Source organism: Gymnoscopelus microlampas (genome assembly GCF_963454915.1).
Source record: "Gymnoscopelus microlampas genome assembly, chromosome: 6".
NCBI lineage: Eukaryota > Metazoa > Chordata > Actinopteri > Myctophiformes > Myctophidae > Gymnoscopelus > Gymnoscopelus microlampas.
Window position 1 is genome coordinate 52,964,599 of NC_139943.1, and position 16,589 is coordinate 52,981,187.

Sequence of the window (16,589 nt, forward strand, 5' to 3'; positions counted from 1 at the left end):
TACTCCACTACCTCTCGGATCCAAATATTGTACTTTTACTCCATTACATTTAATTGACAACTTTAGTTACTAGTTACTCTGTAGATTTTAATTATTATTACAAAACATACATTAGCCACTTCAGCCCTATATACATTTCAGCCATTTGAAAATAGCAGATCTACAAGCTCCCAATGCGTCGCAATGCGACACATTGTGAGCTTGTAGATCTGCGATTTTTAGACATTTGAAAACCTCTGAAATGGGATATTCTGCAGAGTACTTTTTACTTTTGGTACTTTAAGTACATTTTGATGCCAATACTTTTGTACTTTTACTCAAGTACATTTTTTTATTTTACTTGTTTTCTACATTGCAGTATTGATATTTTTAATTTGAGTACTTTTTCCACCACTGCTTGTGTATCCTAGTGTTTTAGAGGCATGAACATTGCACCCTACGTTTGTGACTATAGACCAATCATTTGTTTACCAACATTGAGACTGGATGCACAGGTGATTGTTTCATGCAATCAATTCTCAACCTGTTGCTCTCGTGTGTTGGCTAGTGAGGCGCGTCCCAGCGAGACCTGACATAATGGGGTTCATTTGCAACCAGTATGACGCTTGCAACCAGTGTGACGTCGTCTGTTAAGGGGTCTATTTGCCCAGTTTGTTTGTTGACTATAGGGTTCAGGCTTATACTCTGCTTACACTTAAATAGAAACAAATTATTGCCAAGCAAGCAGTGCTGGCCATGATCATGTTGCTTGAATCTAAAATCAATACATTTATCTGTTTATTTAAACCCTGCCTTTGGGTGTGTGTGTGTTGGGGAGGGGGGTGGGGGGGATTAGCATAATCCCCACATTGTCCTGCATATTGTTAACCACCAATAGCCTCTTGTTGAGGTGGGTTGCTCCAAGCTCCTGGGGTTTTGCTAACCAGTCGACTAGTAGTTGACTAGTTGACTACTATAACCACTAGTCAACACTGTGGCAGTAGTCGAACTAGTCGAGGATTTCTTTAAATTATCATTTTCATTGTTCAGGACATTTTATCGTTTCATTTATAAATCAGGGCAGTACATCTACGCCGCTGTATGACGCTGTGGGGATCTGAAACAATAATTGTTCTCTTAAAAGACCTGGAACTGTGTCATTTTTAGATTTGAGCTAAAAAGCATTATTTTACACTTTTGGCTATTCAAAAATAGCAGATATACAAGCTCATAGCGCGGCACCAAGTGCCGCGCTATGAGCTTGTAGATCTGCTATTTTTGAAAAATCGTGAAAATGTATGCAAATCTTCTGAATATATATATTTTTAAAGCGAACATCTTTAACTCAAATCTTTGCTTCTGGGGGGTCCCTGGAACAAAATATTTTGATGGGGGTCCGCGGCCAAATACATATAATTTTGGGGGTCCTTGACATGAAAAAGATTCAGCACCACTGATATAGAAACATACGTTTTTCAGAAAACTGTTGGGATTTAGGAGACATGTAGAATCGGCTTCAGGTCTCAATGGGTTAATAATCATATTTGTCATAATATATGACTTGTGCCTTCAGCGTGGGGAGCGCTCAAACAGCGGACGTAAACTCCTTAAATCGCACCGCACATACAACCAGGTTTGTCCCGTCTACGTTATTTTAATGCTTTACTGGTTGCAACGGAGGCGTTTTGTGTTTTTCAGATACATTTTTGAGCTTTTTATGCCTTTATTATAGATAGGACAGTCGGCTGACAGGAAATACGGAGAGAGAGAGAGAGATGGGGGAGTGACACGCAGCAAAGGCTGTTGAGATTGGGACTCGAACCCGCAATGCGCTGTCAGGCTACATTGTAGCCTAGGTGCCCCGGACCGCTACGCCAGCGATCCGGGGACGCATATCTGAGACGTTTTCGATGAGAAACGTCTATTGTTGGGACGCCTGCTGGCCTAGCGGTTCAAGCGCACACCACATAGGCTTGTAATCCAGTCTTAAAGCGTGTCGCAGGTTCAACTCCCGATCCCGACGGCCTTTGCTGTGTGTCACCCCCCCCCCCCCCCCATCTCTCTCCCCATTTTCTGTCAAAATAAAAGTCAGAAAAAGCCCCCAAAAATATCTTTAAAAAAAATAAATGTTATTGGATGAAACATATGATATATATCCACAACTACTTTACTAGTCGACTACTTTATGTATGTTAGTAGTCAACAACTATTAGTCGTGAATGCCCTAGAAGCCTCCTGCTGATGCACCGCGCCCCCCCCCCCCCCCTCCCCCAACCATGAACCCCGATAGCCTTCTTCTAATTCCTTGCCTGCTCCTCTGCTCTCCTTTCTGAGGAGCAGATGGAGAAGGGCCTCCTCACAGTCACCATGAAGGGGCTCTTAAGGACTCGTGTGGCCGTTTCAGGGCAGTTAATGGCACATGGGCTCCCATTGAGCGAAACCATCACTCAAGGTCTCTGTCCTGAACCACTTTCACACCGCGGCGGACAAAGGGTTCGACACATGGAGGCGACGGACCGGGCCCGGTGAATAATAGCGGGCACGGCGCAGATGTGCTAAAGGTCTCACGAAGCATGAGTGCGTGGACGTCGTTTTGCAGCACCTGTGGTTTCTTTTGCTCTTCCTCATGGACCTATACTTGCGGATTATACCAGTGTCGGTCTACCATATGTGGATTCGACACGCACCGACATTTTGCACCTTAATTAAACGCACTGACTTTTGTATTTTTATTGTGTTTTTTCTCGCATCTTAACTAACGTCCATAAGTATATGTATCATGCACAGTACACGTCTGCTGCTATGCTTACACACCTTTATATCTTATCTCAGGTACCATGTGTAAATATGTAGTTTTTTTTCTTTTTTTTCTTCTTGTTTGATCCCCCCCCCCCCCTCTTCTTCTTCTTCCCTTTCTTTTTCTCGATGGAAATAACGATACGATGGGAACTATGCACGAAAACATTTCACCCACTTTTTTTACTTCTGTAAACCTGTGATGTGACAATAAAGCCGATTCTGATTCTGGTATGATGGTGCTGACTGGCAATGAACACGCGTCAAGTTGATAACATTGCTGAAATGAAAATTGATAGATCTAGAACGGTGGTTCTCAAAACTTTTTCGTGGCAAGGACCCCCAAGTTAATATGTATTTGGGGGAGTGGACCCCGGTCTGAAGAGGTTTTGTGCCAGGGACCACCACCGGAGAAATCTCATTATTTTTCTAATTATTTTCAAAAATAGCATTATGTACATCGTTTTAACCACTTTATCCATTTATACACTGGCTATTAAAAAAATAGCAGATCTACAAGCTCAGAGCACGTCACTCTGTGCCACGCTGCGAGCTTGTACATCTGTTATTTTTGAAAAAACATCGAAAAGGTTTGGAAACTTTTTTAAAAGTTTGAATTCCTTGACACAAAAAAGGTTGAGACCCACTGATATAGAAGGCATTTGTGTAGAATCGGCCTCAGGTATTTAATGGGTTTACGTAATAGTGAAGGTTTTTACAGCAAACATTTTTAAGAAAAAAATAAATCCTGTGTGTGTTTTTTTTGTACCTAAAATGTGTGATCTGGTTCTCCAACAGAGCCATGAGTCGACTCCTTATCTGGTCAAAGTGTTCCTTCTCCTCCACGGTAACGGTGCCCATTCCATCCGGCCTGCAGCACGATGATCAACACGGGGGAGAGAGAAAAGAGAAGGAGAAAAAAAAATGTGACAAAGAAAAACCTGTTAGCTGCACGTTTCATTTAATGTTTGCAAAGCCTTCAATTCCCCTTCCCTTATACCTTCTTCTGAATAGACACTCAGGGAAACGGGGAGAGAAAAAAAGGAGAAAAAAAAAGAATGCAATCACTACCCATGATGACTAGCCTTGACTTTTCTGGGTGTGTTTTTGCAGCTGAAAGAGAAAAGCAGCCCTCTCAAAACGACACTCGCACGGCGCTCGCCTGGAGGTAAAAAAAAAAAAAGCAGAAGAAAAGCGAGGCGGTTGTTCTTATAAAAGCCCCTACATCAGCCAGAATCAGCCTCTGATTGCAACAAACCAGCTCTGTGTGTGTGTGTGTGTGTGGCAGTGCCACGTTCAAAAATACCAAATAAAATAAAAAGGCAAGAAGAAACACAAAGAATCTTCATTAACCCATTGAGACCGGGAACAAATCTGTGTCACTGAAGATTTCTTTGGCTATTTTTTTTTTTTTTAATCGTGAAAATGTGTGCAAATCTTTGAATGTATATGTACATGTTTAACTCGAATCTTTGCTTCTGGGGGTCCCTGGAACAAAATATTTTCAGATGGGGGTCCACGGCCAAATGTATATTATTTTGGGGGTCCTTGACATGAAAAAAATTGAGAACCACTGATATATATATATAGCAACATACTTTGCTACTTCGCTTTAAAATTATATATATATATATATATATATATATATATATATATATATATATATATATATATATATATATATATATATCAAAGATTTGCAAAAATGTTCACGATTACAAAAAAATAGCAGATCTACAAGCTCATAGTGCGGCACTCTATGAGCTTGTAGATCTCCTATTTTCGAATAGCCAAATAAATCAAAAAATTACACAGATGCGTTCCCGGTCATAATGGGTTAAGTAGATCAATAGGGAAATATTTAGCTTTTTTTGGGATGTGTTTTCGGATGCATACTGTATTACCAAAATACATAATTCAAGTAGAAATTCTATTTCTGCCAAGGTACTACTTTTTTTTTCTCTCCACCCTTCCAAGGATTAATAACTTGATTTCGGCAAAACAAACATACTTGAACGGTACGTTTGTTTTAGCTGCCTATTATGTATTACACACACACACGTATAGGCAGCTAAAACAAACATTCTTCACACATTACCCGCACTTAAAAAAACAACAAACGTGCCTAAAGTAATTCTGTTATCGCAAAAAAAAAATGTTAGGATAATATTTACGAGAGAACAAGGACGTCGTTTTAAGTGCACCGCGAACGACCTAAAGAGGCCGAGGGGGACAACTGGGGGACAACTTGTAACGCATTGTGCGCTGAACACCGGGGCCTCTCCTGAGCCCCACTCCAAACTCAATGGCCCCCCAAAACGTTCCCTGTTTAGCAACGTGAAGCGTCTCTTCCCCACACACACACACACACAGGCAGCGCCACTTGTTAGCACAACTTATAAACCTCGTTGTTTCCTACAAATCTGTCAATTCATTACCCCCCCCCGTTAGCCCCCCACGCCCTCCTCCTCCAAACCCCCCCATTTAACAAGCACCAGCTAATCCCAAAGGAACATAAAAGGGGGGGATAGCGCTGGGGAGGGGGGGCTGTGTGTGTGAGGGGGGGGAGGGGGTTGCGCGTGCTCACTCATGTAATAGGCAAGAATAGCTTGGGTCTTTCATGTGAGGCTAAAAGGGGGGTACGGGCGAGAGAATGTCATGTTCTGGGGACCCTCCACCCCCCCCCCCCCTGTCTGTCCTCTTCTTGTCCCTTAAACACCCAGATGAAGATGTTTGAGGATCACGGTGACAGAAAGCTGGTTCTTCCTCCCCGCCCTCTGTATGCAGAACTTCATCAAAACTGACGGACAGCCCCCTCGGGAGAGCTGGTTCTGTTCATCATCATGTCTCACACAAATCAAGTTATTAACCCGTCAAAACCGGGAACGCATCTGTGTAACCACTTAAAACCACTATTTTATACTTTTGGCTATTCAAAAATATCAGATATGCAAGCTTGCAGATCTGCTATTTTTTGAAAAAAATCGTGAAAATGTGTGCAAATCTTTTGAATATATTTATTTTTTAAAGCAAACATTTTCAACTCAAATCTTTGCTTCTGGTGGGGGGTCCCTGGAACAACATATTTTGGGATCAGCGGTCAAATACATAATTTTGGAGGTCCTTGACATGAAAAAGTTTGAACCACTGATAATACAACAACACAAGTTTTTCAGAAAACTGTTAGGATTTAGAAGACGTTTTGTTAGAATCGGAACCTTCAGGCCTTAACGGGTTAATCCTTAGAGGGGTGGGGAATTTTTATTATTTTTTTATTACCGTGGCAGAAATAGAATTCTATACTTCTCTTCTCTATACTTCTATCGTTCTCTCAAATCAGACACTAGTCAGATAAGTTTAGTCTTTTTAAACGTATAGTACGTTTTTGGGTATGATTTCTGAATTAAATTGCATTTGAAGCCTGCATGAGTCACAACGAACAGCAGCAACACACACTGGGGAGGTGAAAAAATAAGATGGATATTAGATTAAATATTTTGGGAATATTTTGAAATAAAAAAAAGTGGCTTTGATTTCAGTCGTCCTTGTCCCTCCCTCTTCGCTGTTTTGAATCCAATCAGATGTGTGTTGTTCACGCCTGGACACACACACACACACACACACACACACACACACACACACGCTGGGTACTGGGTGCAATGCGACAGCTTGTCGGGGTGCAGACTGCATTGTCGGTGCTAAATGAAGCGTAGCGCATGCGAGCCGCGGCCCGGCACTCGAACCCCCGTTGCACAATGGGTCTGGTAGGGGTTAACAGGCTCTGAGACTGTCTGCAGGGTGCTGCTATACTCTGAGTGTGTGTGTGTGTGTGTGCGTGTGCGTGTGCGTGTGCGTGTGTGTGTGTGTGTGTGTGTGTGTGTGTGTGTGTGTGTGTGTGTGTGTGTTTATATTACTATATTTGTGAGAAATAGACATTTGTGTAAAGTAACTAAGTATATTTACTCAAGCACTGTACTTAAGAATGTAAGTGAAAAACAATTTTCAGGGATTTTTTACTTTACTTGAGTATTTCCAATTTTCAGTACTTTTACTTCTACTCCACTACATCTCAGAGGCACATATTGTACTTTTACTCCACTACAATTATTTGAAAACTTTACTTTGTAGATTTTGATTATTATTACAAAACATACATTACCCAGTTCGGCCCTATATACATTTCGGCCATTTTAAAACAGCAGATCTACAAGCTCACAATGCGTCACATTGTGAGGTTGTAGATCTGCTGTTTTCAAAATATTTTTTACACATTTTATACATTTGAAAACCTGTGAAGTGGGACATTCTGCATAATTAGTTATTTTACTTTACTAACTTTTATACCAACACTTTCGTACTTTTACTTAAGTACATTTTTAACTTTTACATTTTGACTTTTACTTGTAACAGAGTATTACTACAGTAAAAAAAAAAGTACTTTTTCCACCACTGGAAATAGACATAGTGAGAACCATTTTTTCTGGTCCTCGCATAGAAAAAAACATTTGTTTTATTATTTTAAAAGATTTTTTTTACAGTTATAGGTTTACAATTATAAAAAGATTCAGATTGTGGTTATAGGACTTATATGATTAGGCATTTAGAGGTTATAGGGTCAGAGGTTTCCCTATTTTAAACGTATAGTTGTACAGGCGATATCAAATACCGAAAAATAGCCCATCTACACACAGAATAATAATGGTTCTAAAGGCTATATGGTTCCACAAAGAACCATCAACTATAAAGAACCATTTGATCTATTGAATGGTTCTTCATGTTCCTCATCTAGTTGTAGAGAACCTTTTTTTGGTCAAAGTTCTTTGAGGAACCTTTGAACTCTTAAACCATTAATAGGCAGACATCCATCGAAAATAGCAGATCTACAAGCTCACAGCGTGTTCGCGGTGCGACACGTTGTGAGCTTGTAGATCTGCTGTGTTCGAAAAACACATCTCTGGAACCAAAAATGTTTCTTCTATGGCCTCACTCTGAAGAACCAGTTTTGGTGCCAATTGGCACCTTTATTTTTCTCTGTGTACAAGCTTGTAGATGGGCTATTTTCCAGATATTTTCAATGCAGTCCGAAACTGTTGTCCTCACAATTATAGGAAAACCAACCTTTGTGTGTATGTGTGTGCGTGCGTCCGTGCGTGCATGCATGCGTGTGTGTGTGCGCGTGTCTACGGTGAAGGGACGCGACTGTAGGCTTAACTTAGTGTTCAGAGTGTTGACGCTAGATGTGACTCATCTTAGCGTTAAGTACTAAACGATAAACTAGCGTGTATCTGTAGCCAGTGGCTTCGCCGCCAACAACAACAACAAACCCTCTGGCTGTTTCCCTTAATCACATGCGACAAGGGGGCCGGCGGCAAAGCCTCCTCCGCCGTCTCAAGGTGAGCTGGCAGAGACCTTGTGCGTCAGTCAGTCAGTCAGTCAGTCAGGGGCATAAGCACCCGCCGTCATCTCCTCAAGAGGTGTGGGGGACAAAAGACCCCTGACTGAGTGGCAGGTGACACGAGAGGTTTGGTTTGATCCCCCCCCCCCCCGTCTCACGGCCGCGTACGGCGGCGCGAAGGACGGCATGCCGCGGCTAAAGACCTCTTGTCACTTTCTGTAAAGCCCAGCTATCTGGACCGCGTTGGCAAGTGGAAGGATATGAGATGACAGACAGGAGGGGAGAGAGAGAGAGAGAGGGTGGTAAGTATAACCAGAATGACAGGACGGTATGACCCTCATCCACATGTGTTGTTGATCCTCCTGTTGACGAGAGCATGGTGCTGCCCCCTGGCTGTATTAATGCTCCATTAACCTTAGTTTCTTGATGCTTAACTTCACATTTTGGACCTGTGTCTGTGTAAAAAGAGTTGGATTCTTCTCACAGATCGACGTTCCTTAAAACTTTTTGTCCTCCGGTTCAACCATCAAATCCAACTGGTCAAAACATTGTGGGTTTGAACAACAAGTAACAAAGAGTCTCTCTCATTTTCTTTTGTTAAAATAAGTGTTAATTAGACTCCACCTATAGCCCGTAGAACTTGCTTTATAGCCTTGACAACCTTGCAGGCTTTATGCAAAGGTTAAAATGTAATTTAGACAGCATGTCATGCAGAGAGATGCCAGGTTCATTTGTTGACCTGGCATCCTATAGTTTGTATAGTTTCAATGTACAGATTTCTTTTGGATATACTGTTTAGGTTCTTGGTTTACCTATGATCCTAGATTACTATTTCTATGCATTTGATGTAATTACCTCGTGTTTACCTTGCTTTACTGTAAAACGCTCTGGATTCAGAGCGTCTGCTAAAATGCCTCAATTGTAACAAGCTAGCAAATGCAACCAAATGGACCCCTTAATACGGATCCATTTGGAAAACCGTGTTGTTGTTTTCTCCACTTTCTCGAACATGTTTCTGGTCTCCCTCTGTGTGTGCAGACATGTTCTCTCCTCTATAGCATCCATCCAAAGCCCCATAGCGCTCTCCATCCACACGCCCACTCAGCAAGCACCGGGAGCAACTGAATGGGCATCAATTATTCAAATTACAGCTCCAACTGACAAAAAGCCAATTCCACACAAGACCCCCCCCCCTCACACACACACACACACACACACACACACACACACACACACACACACACACACACACACACACACACACACACACACACACACACACACACACACACACACACACACACACGGGCCGGCAACACCCACCCACCCACCCACACCCACCCCGTCCATTTATAATACAGTGATTACCAGGAGAAGCTAATCATTATGTCTCTAATTGACTAAATGACTGGACAAAGAGAGAAAGCACAGATATTAGTATTTTACCAGCAGGGAAGTCAAGAGGCGCTTGGCCTGATGGGAAAAAAAGTGCAAGAAAACTATGGCTGCCTGAGGAGATCACATCAGAGCATTATCCCTTTAAAACCGGGAACGCATCTGTGGCATCTTTTTGATTTTTAGCACCAAAAAAAAGCATTATTTTATACTTTGGGCTATTCAAAAATAGCAGATCTACAAGCTCATACAGTAGCATACCGTTGTCTCTGCTTGTGTCAGAGCTATTAATCGATTAAGACTGGGAACGCATCTGTGTCATTTTTAGATTTCTCATAGCATGGCACCGAGGTCAGCTTGTAGATCTGCTATTTTTTTGAAAAATCTTGAAAATGTGTGCAAAATCTTTGAATACATATATGTTTTGAAAGCAATTGTCTTTACTCAAATCTTTGCATCTGGGGGGGTCCCTGGCACATAATATTTTGAGATGGGGGTCCATGGCCCATATACATATAACTTTGGGGGTCCTTGACATGAAAAAGTTTGAGCACCACTCATAGAGCAATATATAGTTTTTAAGAAAACTGTTTAGCAGACATTACATGTCTGCTGTAGAATGGGGGTCCTCATCAGGTCTTAATGGGTTATTTACAGCCAAGCCCACAAGTGGCTAAAGGATGTACTGCTCATATCTAAGAATACCGCCGGGGCTGTCGGCTCAGAAACCTCTTATCTCAATATTTTAACTTTTGGTGGTGTCTTTTGTAAATTAACCCATTGAGACCTGAAGTCGTCTCCTAAATCTCAACAGTTTTCTGAAAAACGTATGTTTCTATATCAGTGGTGCTCAATCTTTTTCATGTCAAGGACCCCCAAAATGATATGTATTTGGCCGCGGACCCCCATCAAAATATGTTGTTCCAGGGACCCCCAGAAACAAAGATTTGAGTTAAAAATGTTCACTTTAAAAGTATTTATATTCAAAGATTTGCACACATTTTCACGATTTTTCAAAAATAGCAGATCTACAAGCTCGTAGCGCGGCACTCGGTGCCGCGCTATGAGCTTGTATATCTGCTATTTTTGAATAGCCCTAAGTGTAAAATAATGCTTTTTAGCTCAAATCTAAAAATGACACAGTTCCAGGTCTTAATGGGTTAACGGCCTACTTTACTGGTTTTCAACCCTTTTCAAATCAAGGTCCATTCATTTATTCGGCATTTGAGCCACGGGACCGCCGTTTGAGGAGATTTAGACTCCCAGACCCAAGACTTGAAGAATATTTTGTTATAGTTGGATAAGATTTTGTCCACAATTCCACCCATGCTGCATTGATGTCGGTACCAATAGGAGAGACAACAGGCAAACGTTGATCAAAATAACAATAGGCTCTATGCACAGCAGCCATATTGGGAATGAATTGGGCCCCTTCGTTACTTCCTTCACAGGTGTTACCAATAACACTAATTAAGGCTCTGTTCCATTTAGTGTGGCATAGTGGTTGTCTTATTTTCAAGAACCCCCATAACTCTGAGAGTGTACAAATGGAACCAAATGGACCCGTAAGGGTCCATTTGGTTCCATTTGTACACTCTCAGAGTTACACACCCACCATAAGGGGCTATTTGGGAACCAAAATGGAGTGTTTCTAGTGAGCCAACATGCACGATATCAGCATCCTGACCAGAATGGAACAGAGCCTTCATTAGTATCATTGGTAACACCTGTGGAGGAAGTATGAAGAGGCCCAATTTCTCTCCAAAATGGCTGCTGTGCATAGAGCCTATTCTTCAACATTCAGTAATTATGTTCTTCTAAATTGAGTAATGCAGATGTTCAACAATAATGTAACTCTTGAGAGCGTAAAATGAAACCAAATGGTCCATTTGGTTTCATTTTACGCTCTCAAGAGTTAAATATCTACCAAGTAAGGGTCTGTTTGGTTACCAACTCTCCATCATTTAGCTGGGGACCACCTGGAACCCCCTCAAGGACCACTGGTGGTCCCCAGACCACTGGTTGAGAACCACTTGATCATACTACGGCGTCACCCGAAAAGCATCAAACGTAGCAGATCCACAAGCTTTCGCGCCGCGTTTTCAGCTTGTAGATCTGCTACTTTTGCTATTTCTTTTTTATCCGAATCCTGAAATGTAGCAGTTTTGGAGATGTATTCGAAATGTATTCAACATTTATTTATGTACACTGTGTACAAAACGTGTGTTGGCCATGTGGGTGTTTTATACGATAGCTTCAATTCATAGTAATACGCAAAAAGTATTTCACGTGTTGTTCATTGATATAAAAAAGTTCCCCTTATAGCTCAATCTCTGTACTGTACGTATGTCTGTCTGAAAATAGCCGATCTACATGCTCACAACGCATTGCGGTGCATTGAAAGCTTGTAGATATGATATGTTTGCTCTTAACACATCGGGTGCCAAACACGGTCTGAACCGTGTGTTTACATAGTGGCGGTTCCGAAGCTTCGGTGCCGAACACGGTCTGAACCGTGAGTTTAGTCTTTTTGTTTTTTTCGTTTTTCTCCGCGCGGGCGGGGCTAGAGCAGCTCTGGGAGCACCCATTGTAATCCTGCGAAGGAAGTGCCAGATCGCTCACCGGAAACACATTTTTTCCCCCATCCGCTTCCTGTCTATTTCCTACTTTGAAACGCCTATACCTCCGAATCTGTTTCCTGTGGGGAAAACCGGTCATGCGCGATGCGCGATCCCCCCCCGTTGTAACTCGCCAGGGTAATGTTATGGTTCCAGGCTGTAGCCAGGCTCATGGGACAACATGAATCGATGCTTTTTTTTGCGTGGATTTGCTTGTAACGCACACGGAAGCTTTAAACAGCAAAGCGCGGTCAATGGGGAGAATGCTGGCACCCACGGTAAGTTGTTATGAAAAAATGCTGGCACCCGATATGTTAAAAACATAAATAAAAACAAAAATGATAATAATAATACTAATACTAATCTCTGCAACTTGTTGATAATTGTGGGGTTTTTTTTGCCTGCAATGACATATCCAAAATATGGACGCCATGTTGAAAGTCAGGTACTGTAATACTGTCTCAGTTCCATTTCTCAAGGCAGTGGTTCCCAAATTGGGGGTCCCCAGAGGATTTGGAGAGGGGGGGGGGTTAGCTTGATTAGCTTAATGTGCAACATTGTTTTCTCACTCAACAGTCTACAAACCAGCATACAGTATAAGTGTATACAGGGTATCTGCACATTTATAAAGTTACAATTTAATGACTATAATACACACTGTCAAATATTACGTAAGAAAGAGGCAAACATAGTGAAAATAGACGATCTTCGGCTAGTTTCACAATATTTATCTGTGGAACCGAGTCAAACTAAATGTAATGCCTGCAATAAGTACATACACAAATAAATGTACTGTAAACTGAAATACTTTGTGAAATACTCAACTCAACTTAACTTTATTGTCACATTTCACAGGTGTAAACAAGTGGGTGACATTGTTTAGTGCCACTCCACCCACGTTGGTATGCTTTAATTGTAATGAATAGGTTACTTATTAATTATGAGAATTCTAATATAGGTAATATAATGTTTTTTCTCCTGGAACTGACATACATTCAGATTGATGCAACAACATGTTACATTTCGCTCAAGTTAGAGGTTATTAGAATGATGTCAAAGCAGGCTTCAAAATGAAATGAATAACGTTATACTAATAATAAAAATAATAATCTTTATTTATAGAACACCTTTCAGACATGAAAGCAGTTCAAAGGGCTTTACATTCAAGTTAATAGTTGGAAAGACAAACTTAATTCAAATTCTTCCTATGAGAGACAGCCAATATTCAGGTGGAACTGACATGCACTCTTGAAGTATGCAGACTGGCAGGAGAAAACACTAAATATTTAACTAAATCTTTTCTCCATACTCTGCCTTCAATAACGCTTAATTTGCCATTATACTGTGAAGGTTGTTGAAGCCGCAATGTTGAATATTGTGCCATTCTGGGGTAGGGGGAGGGGCTTGGGGGGATTACTATTATTTTGTTTGTCTTTTTGTTTATGTTTTTTGCTTTACATTTTTTTTGGGGGGGCTTTTTCTTGTTTTGGTGTGTAAAATACAAAAATGGATGGATGTACTTTATACCAGTGGTGGAAAAATGACTCAAATGTTTTACTTAAGTATATAAACATAAATAGAAGTAAAAGTCCAAAATTCAAAATGTACTTGAGTAAAAGTACAAAAGTATTGGCATCAAAATGTAATCAGAGTACCAAAAGTAAAAAGACCCATTATGCAGATTTCCCATTTCAAGTTTTCAAATGTATACAAATATTTTGAAAATAGCAGATCTACAATTAACTATTAACTACTTTGGTCGAAATGTATATAGGGCTGTAAAGTAGGTTTTGTAATAATAATCAACATCTACAAAGTAAGTTGTAGTGGAGTAAAAGTACAATATTTGCCTCTGAGATGTGGTGGAGTACAAGTAAAAGTATTGGAAATACTCAAGTAAAGTACAAATACCTCAACATTTACAGTACTTGAGTACATGTACTTAGTTACTTTCCACCACTGCTTTGTACACTGTCGATAAATATCTTTACCAAAAAAAAAATCACACCCACTGTGAAGTGGGCGGTGTGTGGTCATCACAACATGACTCACTTTAAAAAAAGGATAAATGACTTTTTTTAAAGTCCATACTGCTATTCATAGGGCTGCACATGTGTCATGTGTTTCGCTAGCCAATCACAGTCCTGAATTTGCAAAGTCAGCCAATCACATTACAGTTAGTGGTGATGACACTAGCTGTAATGTGATTGGCTGATATGAAAAAAGTATCGATTTGCATTAACAATGGAAGGGTTAGGGGGTACACACATTTTTTGGTCGGTGTCCAAAACTCACTTATAGGGGGCGGCTACACCGCCCCAAAAATACCCGTTCCCACAGGCACAGAAGAACGGACGTACCTGTTGCCGTGCACGTGGGAGGCACAGAAGGCGTAGCTGTAGTGCAGGAGGGTGGGGTCCACCAGGGCGCTGTTCTCAGAGTACTCCATCAGATCCCTCAGGTAGCTCAGGTGGCGGTGGCAGCCCCGGACCCCGTAGCGGGCACAGTACTCGTCCAGCACAAACACCTGCCCCGGACTGAACCAGCCCTGTGTGTGGACACAATCAATACACGTTCATTATACAGTAGAATTATCTGTATTTACTTTGACATGCTATATACAGTGTACCACTGTAAGACCCTTGTCCACAGGGGGTTGAAACGGTTCCATTCTTTTTTTTTCCTCCGCCTAATTTTGAACCAGTTCAGAGTGTTTCCAGTGAAAACTAGAAAATGTGCTCCTCGGAGCACAAGTCTCCGCCAGCAAATATTGATTAATCCTGTCTAAGCTATTTATATTACGTATTGTGATGACACCAGTGTGTCTACATAATGTATTGCTCCGCCATTTCTCAGCCATTTCGTGATTATTCCTGTCTTACCTCACTTTGAAAGAGACACAGACTCTTTCAAAGTGACACATCTATTTATAGGCCGCTATACGTCATGCGTCTCACTAGCCAATCAGAGCACACTCTTTCAACGTATTGTCACGTGTCACGTGAGGCTTGACCAATGTTAGCTTGGCCGAGGGGGGGGGGGAAGTGAAAACATAGTCAATGAATGAATTGGTTCAGGAGCCAGTTGCACCACCTCACACTAAGTTTGAACTTAGTGTGAGGTGGTGCAACTGGCTCAAGAAGCCTAAAAGTTGGTTCGGAACTGGAACTAAAAAATACTTTTCTTGCCCTGAACTGGGAACCAAAGTGGGCATGTCACTATTGTACAGGTTGGAAGATGCAGATGAGATATAAACAATAATGGCGAAAGCAAGCGAAAAAATCATCATTAAAAAAATATAATAAAAGGGTAACTGCCTTTGACGATTACATTTCCCCCAAGAAATGGACACTTCAAACGGTGATATTCAACACATTGCTGGCAAGGCTTGGGAAATGAACCTGGGGCAACCGGGGACTCCTGCTCCCCAGCCGGGGCCATTCAGCTATTCTAAAACTGGCGGAAACTCAAGTCGGTTCGTGCAGCCGGTTCCGTGCAAGCACCAAGGTTCCAAGAATCTAGAACGGAACCAGTTCTAAAGGGGCCTCAGTGGGGAGAGCATGGTGGTACCTCAGTCAATGTTTGGGTATTTGATACCATCAGGGCCAACCAAGCTGCTCTCATGGTAAATGTGAGGCTGTAATTCTCAACCTGTTTCGTTCCAAGGATCCCCAGCATTAGATTGTCTGGCCGCTATGGGGCCTCCTTCACATCTACACTTTCTGGCCCACGCAAAGCTTGGCCAATCAAATACGGATGTCATGTTGTTGGTGTCATTTGTTGCAATAAAGTAACATCACGTCCGGATGTCACGTTTGTGACCGACTTGTATAAATATGAGACGGTAAACACAAGCCTTGCTAAAGGTTAAAACATATTACAACATAAAAACAATCTTAAAACTCTTTGACAAGAGTTCCTGAGCTGGGTAAAAGTGAACTTCATAAATCGGTTACATTGTCACTGACAATACATTGGAAGTGACGCAATCTCAAATGGATAGTTCACCCCCAAAATGACTTGTTTTCTATCGATTATTCACCCCATGGAGACTTGAATTCATGGATATTTTTTAGTTTTTGTCACATTCCTAAACCAATAATTTGATGACCGGCAGTGGTTCCGGTAGGAGACACAAAGAGTCTACTTTGTGTCTCCTACCGGGACTGCTGCCTACTGGTCCGCTGGGTTGAAATTGTTAACTTAGGAATGCGACAAAAACAAAAAAAATATCCATGAATTCAAGTCTCCATGGGGTGACTAATACATTTTTTTGGGTGAACTATCTCTTTAAAAGAAAGAAAGAAAGAAAAACAATCTTATAAGAGCTTTCACTTCTTCTAATGATTTAACGAAAGACATCTGAGGTTAAACAATTAACAATTAATTCATCGGGCGAATAAAAA

The 16,589-nt window shown here is 41.3% G+C and overlaps 1 protein-coding gene across 1 annotated transcript in view; it reads right to left on the bottom strand.

The window, feature by feature from the left end:
- Window positions 1–16,589, bottom strand: part of cadps2 (Ca++-dependent secretion activator 2) — a 377,866-nt gene that overhangs the window by 79,869 nt on the left and 281,408 nt on the right. Inside the window, exons 13-14 of the mRNA XM_084058851.1 lie at window positions 14,544–14,731; window positions 3,545–3,646 (exon numbers count right to left, since the gene is read on the bottom strand). Of these exons, the coding sequence (XP_083914977.1) occupies window positions 3,545–3,646; window positions 14,544–14,731 (290 nt within the window). The remainder of the gene's footprint in view (window positions 1–3,544; window positions 3,647–14,543; window positions 14,732–16,589) is intronic.